Source organism: Sesamum indicum, unplaced genomic scaffold (assembly GCF_000512975.1).
Source record: "Sesamum indicum cultivar Zhongzhi No. 13 unplaced genomic scaffold, S_indicum_v1.0 scaffold00429, whole genome shotgun sequence".
Lineage (NCBI taxonomy): Eukaryota > Viridiplantae > Streptophyta > Magnoliopsida > Lamiales > Pedaliaceae > Sesamum > Sesamum indicum.
The window spans coordinates 1-7,726 of record NW_011628316.1 but is presented as its reverse complement, the minus strand read 5'-3'; the positions used below and the strand labels follow the sequence as shown (position 1 = coordinate 7,726).

Here is a 7,726-nt window from a genome sequence, read left to right as displayed (position 1 = left end):
TATTAGTTATTATTAATAAATTATTTATAAATTAAGTGTGCATTAATTATAATTTTTTTTCTTATAAATACAATATTAAGATATTTAATATGTACATTTTTTTGTCATATTTATATATATGTCTTGTGGAAACAACATTAGGAAATTATAATTCGAATTCGAATTGATCAGTGGAGTTGGATATAAATAAATAGTATAACAAATACAATATGTTTATAGTATAATTAATATATAATTAATTAAATAACAAGTATATCAGACATGCAGTAATTTTGTTCGATTTATTACAAGTGACTATTATTCATGCAGGCATGCCTGTCAACTGTGTGGATGCAGTTTTAGTCAAATTTTGCAATATTTAATGACCTGAAAATAGGGGGCAGAAAAAACGTTGCAGAACTGCTTATCCGCCTTTGACTTTGGGAATTAATTTAAATCGGTAGAGATGTGGATGTATCATGTAAATCACTACAAAATAATAAATTGTTCTTTATATTAGAAAATAAATATAAATTATAATAAATTAATACTGTGTCAAATAAATCAGTGTGAAAATTTTAAGATTTTACAACGATTTGTTTCTTGTTATGATGTGATTAAAATAATTGTCATGATCTTCTGTTGTAAAAATATGTAGTATGATTTTTGAAGTCTGACTAATGTTGTTACTAAAGAATGGCATATAGCAGTTACAAAGTTATTGTTAATTACATTTTTATGACAACTAATGTTGAAGGATTTCATGTTTCGTTGTGACATATAATAATCAATTATCGTTTCAGCTTAGATCATGTAATAATAATAATATTGTAATGATGAATGGGGTAGAATAATTTGAGTAGATGAGGAGGCTAAAAAACTCCAGCCCACTTGTTGAGATTAAAGAGGACAAGGCCCATAACACACTGATACAAAGAGGAGTGAGCGGAATAAATACTAAATAGCACATCATCCAACTAATAACTAGCAACAGCATCAGATTCAGGTTCAGCAAACAGTGGAGACATATGATCATACGCAATTTTGGCAGACAGCAACGATGCAGCCTCCGTCGGGTGGAATGCATCCCAGAACAAATACGCATCCCTGTTGCTGCACGGAGCACTCCCCGCAACGCATTGCCCGTCCTCTGCCGATACACCACAACACGGCTCACTCAAATTACTGATATTACCTGCAAAACCAACACCATCCAATCATCCAACCCTGTTTGGTTGCGTTTATAAGTTTTATAGGATATCCAAAATAAGACAGCATACCGTATGATTCACTGTCGGAGGTGTCTTGTGTGTATACGAACTTGGCGTCAGCGAGATTGCTGTTAAGATAGTGGATGAGAATCTTGAGATATTCGTTAAAACTTTTAACGACATTGTTACTGGTTTCCACGCAGGAGGAGCCGTCGGAGGCGCCGTAGGCCGCCAACTGCTGTGGGATGCAGCCTAATTTACCAAGTGCAAAGACGGCTACTTTTCTTGCGCCGGCATCGTACAACCTCTGATTAAATTCAGTAGCGGGTGTAAGCTACTCATGATCATGGAATTATTTCATATGTATAATTAAGGAGGTAATTAAAGGAGAGAAACTACTGACTCGGAGCTGCTTTGAGTATTGGGCAATGACAAGTGAAGCAAACTGGCGTGGAGTATATGGGGTGGTTTTGGAGTGGTATTGAGGCAAATAGTTGGCCAGGTAATCGTTATTGCCCATTCCAACTGAATATATGCACCTACTTAAATGTTGTTTTGCCACACTTTCACTTCCTAGTAACCTCGCCACGCGCGAAATCACAACCTCGTGATTCGATAATTGCTCCTTGAAATTGATCACGTCGCCCTTACAAACAAATTAACACCAAAATGTTAGAATTTAAACTTTATTAGCCCGACACAGAGAGAGAGAGAGAGAGTTTGTACGAAGAGGTGTCCTGTTTCCTCAAGAATTCCAGAACCGCCGGATCCATAGTTCACTCCTCGGAGGATGTCCTGATTTGTAGCATTGGCAAACGGGGCGATGTACTTGTCGAAGCCCAATAGTTCAGCTGTAAGGAGAGAGATCGAATCCCTCAAAAATATATATAATAAATAATTAACCTAATGTCAGAAGTGATGCCAGAAAAATGGGTTTACGTACCAATGATATCTGCTATATTTCGACCATTATTGAATCTTCCAGTCGGGCCACCTGGAAAATCAATCCCATAAGGGAAGTAATTGACTTTAGCCGTCGTATTCCGGTTAATGTTGTTGCCATTGTCAACCAGCGAGTCTCCGAAAATGAAGAAGCATGGAACTTTGGGTTCGCCAACAACGATAGTTTGTAATGTACTTGCAATAAATAGTAGAAACAAGAAGCAGACATTAATGTTATTAGAGTGTGTCATTTTTGCTGAATAAAAAATGAAAGGTGGGTGATTGAGTGATGGTGTATTGGAGAAAAAGCAGTGATCAAATCAAGCTGAGAGGGACTCCAATAAATAGGCTGATAAGGAGATCTAGTTGAGGAGGGTGTGTGTTGTCCTACCTTCAGAAACCATGAGTTTCACATGCAAATATCATGTGCTTCACTACTACTTAATTTTGGGAAAAGATGAATGCCCACCCCTGTCATATACGAAATCGCCTGAGGGACTTATTTGGTTTATTATGAAAAATATAAGAAGTAATTTACTATATTTTTTCTATCAGTGAGTAATTTGTCCATTTCGTATAACATAAGGAGGTAATATGCATTCAACCCCTTAATTTTGTAATGATTGATGACTTTCTGGAGCTGGAAGTGGGAGAATGATGTGGCCGGACATAAAGGGAGAGAAAGATTTGTGTGTATAAACTTCTTTGGAAAATTGTAGTTTGGATTGAGCACATGTTGTGTGGTTGACATACAGTTCGTGATCAATAAATTTGTTTCAACTAAACTTGATTTGAATTAATAAAAAAAAAAATGTTTGTTACGGATTAGCATTAAATACAAATAGACGTCGCGACGGAATTCATTATGGTGGAGGAGGGACAGCGTTTGATCGTATCTGTGACAGAAGTTTGTTTTCTAGGAAAGAAGTCGAAGTCTTGGTGTCCTTTTTAGGACGAAAATCCTGTCCCTCTCTTCATTCACCTGAGTCGAGATTTCCATTGATAAGTTTCCTCTGTGATGTAGAAGATTGCCACGTCTCCTCGTTCAAAAAGCAACTTTCTTGATAAGGTGCACTGTAGTTCTCAGACTTTTAGTTTAGTGGTTTTGCAGGAGAAAAGTCGATACATTATTGATAATGTACGTAGTATGCAATATAAACTCGAAGTCATATTAATACTCCACGTTCTCAGATTTCTCATCATATCTCTTGAACGTAGTACATTTTAGCCAAAGAGTGATTTCCGACCACATGATGATGCAACTTGTCGGTCGTAAGACGAAAACAATGAAAACGTGATATTTAACCAAAATGGAAACCGAAAATAACATCGAAAGATTTTAAGTATATGATCCAGCGATTTGATATTACCATCCAAGTGCTTTTGAAAAAAGAAAAACAATCTCCATGTATGATCTAATACGAAAAACATAAATTTGAAGCCAGAAAAATGATATTAATATTTCCATACTACAACAGTTGCAACACAAAAATATGACAAACATCAACTGATCAGAACAAAGAAAGCATATGTTGGAACAAATTATATATAGACATTACATTTGATGATCATCAACTTATACAAACACCTTATAATTGCATCACTCTTGTATTGTTCTTAGAGTTGAGCCAAGCGGCGAATATCAAAGGGATATGCATCTGATGCCTTTTGAGCACTGTATGACCTCCTGCCGACAATGATATTTGCAGCTTCTGTGGGATGGAATGCGTCCCAAAACAAGTATTCATCTCTGTTTTGGCATGGAGTTTGTAGAGGGAGACATGTTATTTGCCCATTGTTCCTCCCCACCCCACAGCATCCAGCATTTGTCACCCTAAAACCTGTAACCAACATAGACAAAGACATAAGTGTTAAAACAGCTAGGGAGAAACAAAAGGAAAAATTAACTCAGTTTAGGTTGTGATAAACATTACCAAAGGCTGAAGGGTTCTCAATCAAATCCTGGAAAATTCCGTATGCGTTAATGTAGATAAATTTTGCATCCTGTGCATCGCTGTTGAACTCATCAACTAATGCTCTCAGCTTGTTGTTGAATATCTGATTTGCGCCGTTAATTCTTTGCACGCATGTAGAGCCATCCGGGCTATTCTGGGCCAACGCATTCGGGCTGCACCCGATTTGCCCCACTCCAATTAAAGCAAACTTCCGAGCTCCATAGTTGTACAAAGTCTGCATGTATGTATATTGCCCCAAAACCAAGAACAGTTAACAAAAACAAAAGAAAAGACAATTGGGGATACCAAAAAAATCTGAGTTGACCTACCCTTATTTGTTGGGAATACTGTTGAATGAGGATATCGGCATATTGTTCAGGCGAGTACTGACGGCTAGTTGAGTAGTAGAGAGGCATGAAGTAGTTGTTAAGATAGTCATTGCTGCCCACTCCAATTGAGTATATGCACTTGCTCAAGTAATTGGCAGCAGAGTCTTCATCACCTAGTATGTTCACCACTTGTTCAACTGTGTCCTTGTAGTTATTTACTTGCCCAGTAAAATCGATTCGAGCACCCTAGTGAATTAACAGGTTTCCAGACAGTTAATATATTATGTAATGGAAATATTGTCCGATTTCGTTAATTAATGTTAAAGAATGAGGGATGCCGCCCTACCAATTGCTGGCCAGTTTCTGATCTAATTCCAGCAGCAGCAGATGCGTAGTTCACTCCCCTGAGTATTTGTTCGCCTCGTGCACTGGCGTATGGCGGAATATAGTCGTCAAAGCCTAGCAGCTCCGCTGTAGAATATAGCAAATAAGTATAGGTCATTTTCCAGAGCAATAAATAATCTTGATGATTCCATAATGTGGAATACTGTAGTTAGCTCACAAGATCTAGCTAGAGGGTTAGTTCTTGCACATGGTCGACATAACTTAATTAATCACATTCATTCATGCAATTTCATCTCTATGGTTGATGGTCAGAGAAGGGATAGTAGAGCTTACCGATGACATCAACTGTAGTTTTACCATTGGAGAACCTCCCAGTCGGCCCGTCTGGAAAATCAATCCCGTAAGGCAAGTAATTAGCCCGGGCCAAGGACTGAATGTTATTATTGTTACCATTGTCCACCAGTGAATCACCAAATATGAAGTAACATGGAACTTGGGGCTCCGCCACAACCCCATTAAGGAGATTCACCGCCACAGCCACAACCACACACACCACAATCCATGGCTTAAGCCCACTTCTCATTGTAGATATATCCAAATATAAATGTATGTAGTTGTAGCAGTAGAGAAAATAAATGTAAATGCAAGCAAGCAAAAGCAAAAAGGAGGATCAGAAATAAAGAAGTAAAGATGAAAGTAGGAGGGCCAGTGAGTGTTGGAGTGTGTGATGAAATTTAAGGCATGAAAGCGTACATATATATACGTATTTGCACAAGTTTTTGCAAACTGGAAATGACAGATTTTCAGCTGTTCTACATACAGAGATGGAGTTAGTTAGATGCATTGATTTCACGCGGACATAACGTGAGATGTCTGCGACGAAAAAAGGCAATCTGCGACCCGGTCTTCACTTTTGGAGCCATGTATACAAATCAGTGCAATTAATGTCTGGAGATCCAAATAATTCCTTCCTGCCATTTTCAAAACTGCAAAGTCGTCTGTGATTAGTTACAAGAGTTTATTTGCAAAGCAATATTAATATCCGGTGAACCAGTGACTACTTACCAAATCTTTTGATCCAATCATGCTGTCAGCTGCAGGACATGAAGCTGATCATCATGTAAACCCGTATTTCTACTTTAAAGAAAGTGTAAGCCTACAGGAAGACAATATGGAAGCCATTGTAGACGTAGTAGGCCTCCAGGTTCTGAATAACCCCGTCAAGAGAAAATGTCCAGCTGCAAGCCTGACTCAACATAATTCTTAACTTTCTGAAAATTTGTTCTTTGTTAATTGTACAACCGTTGTCCAAACATTGAATTCATGTTATCAAGCAGCTAATAAAGTGTTAAATTTTTAGATTTTCTTGGAGTTTTAAAAGATATTTGGCAACGTACAAATTTGGTGCCTCGACAGCTAATGCAAGAAAAAAGAGCAAGACTTTAAGAAATGGAGCAAATGCTCATCAAAAAGTGGAGAAAATAAATGGATGAAATTCTTCTAAATGTATTTCGGAGGGGAATATGTTTTCAGGAAATTAATGATATGATTTGGGTCCAGAATTGACATTTTTATACATGCTTTCTTCTTCTTATTTTGTTTTGGGATAATTACATTTGTATACATGTAATAGTTTACATATTAAAATGCCAACTAATTAATGTTTAAGAATAGATAGGTTATCCAACTATTGAAGTTGAGTTTGTAAATTGGTGCAAGTTGACCTCAAAATAGCAGGGGAGTAGTTAGTAGCTCCAGATTTAATGCGACGTTGATAGGAACCTACTTCATGTAATGAGCCTTATTTTTCTTCATTTGTGTTGTTTTTTGGATTTAAAGATTTCAAATTCATTAAACTTGTTCAGATAAATTCATGCCACAAAATTGTTCAAGTTCTTGAACTTTCATTTGGGACTAATGAATTTTAAATTTATTTAATATAAAATCATTTGAAATCCTTGTTTTAAATCCTCAGCTCTAATCCAAATGTAACCTTAGTGTTTTTGGACCAAGGGGTGGAAGTGCAAGGGTTGATGATTGAATAGTTTTACTTGATGATGTTCTTCTAATTCTCATTGCCACTTCACAGGATAATTTGGCTGGGTTTCCCGCCAGCATATGCAGGAATCGAATAGCAGAGACAGGTGTTTACTTTATAGATCAAACTTCATCCTCTCTTCTTTAGCCAAAAACCCTTTAAGACGAGCATACTCATGATATTCTTCACTTCTCAATACGGTCGAATCTTTTGAATTGCTTAACACTAGCTCAAAGGAAAAGGAGGATACAAGATCTCCAGAGGCGATCTACAGCAATATTACAATATATTTGGCCGAAGGTATTAAACAAGAAAGTGCTGCCACCTTAAAGGTGAATAATTTACAAGGGCATAGTTATGAGAAAAAGATAGGATAATCAATGTAATTGACTAAGATAGCATTCATTGCACATGTGATCAGAGCTCTGCTGCTGCTGTTCAATTAAATTAGGCAGTTGAAGAAACAGCAGTAAAGACGCACTTGAAGAGTCTACTTCAGAAAATGATTCTCTTTCCACCACATAAGTAATCACTGAGAATGCCAAGTTCCGTAACAAGCACCTCAAGCCCAAATCTCAACTTACGGACCTCCCTTCGTTAGGACCAGAATCGGATCATGCCACCATATGCATAATACGCTGCCACATCCATATAGCTCAGCAACTTTAAGCTATGAAGTGCGCTGCTGGCCCCTGTAGGTCATCCATACTTACATGGAAATGACTGCTATGAAATGGTCAGAGTCCCGTTATTTTTCAAGAAAAATCCCCATTCACAGATCAGTTTTGGGAGAAGCAGAGTAATATAGGAGAGCAATGTCCTTGAAAATTTGGATCAAACCCTTGAGGTCATCAGCACCCAACTCGAGGCAGTCCCTCAACAAATCACCCTCCACAACTTCTTTCTGCAGGGTCACCACCACTTCCC

At 37.6% G+C, this 7,726-nt stretch overlaps 1 protein-coding gene across 1 annotated transcript; it reads right to left on the bottom strand.

Moving 5' to 3' along the window:
* Window positions 1-848: 848 nt before the first annotated feature.
* Window positions 849-5,912, bottom strand: LOC105180227. The gene is made up of 11 exons (XM_020691612.1): window positions 5,827-5,912; window positions 5,095-5,747; window positions 4,763-4,887; window positions 4,417-4,662; window positions 4,067-4,322; window positions 3,753-3,973; window positions 2,134-2,452; window positions 1,917-2,041; window positions 1,594-1,836; window positions 1,260-1,497; window positions 849-1,174 (listed from the first exon to the last, which is right to left on the bottom strand). Exons 2-11 carry the CDS (start codon window positions 5,342-5,344, stop codon window positions 957-959), a joined length of 2,241 nt encoding a protein of 746 aa, XP_020547271.1. The 5' UTR covers window positions 5,345-5,747; window positions 5,827-5,912; the 3' UTR covers window positions 849-956.
* Window positions 5,913-7,726: the final 1,814 nt, after the last annotated feature.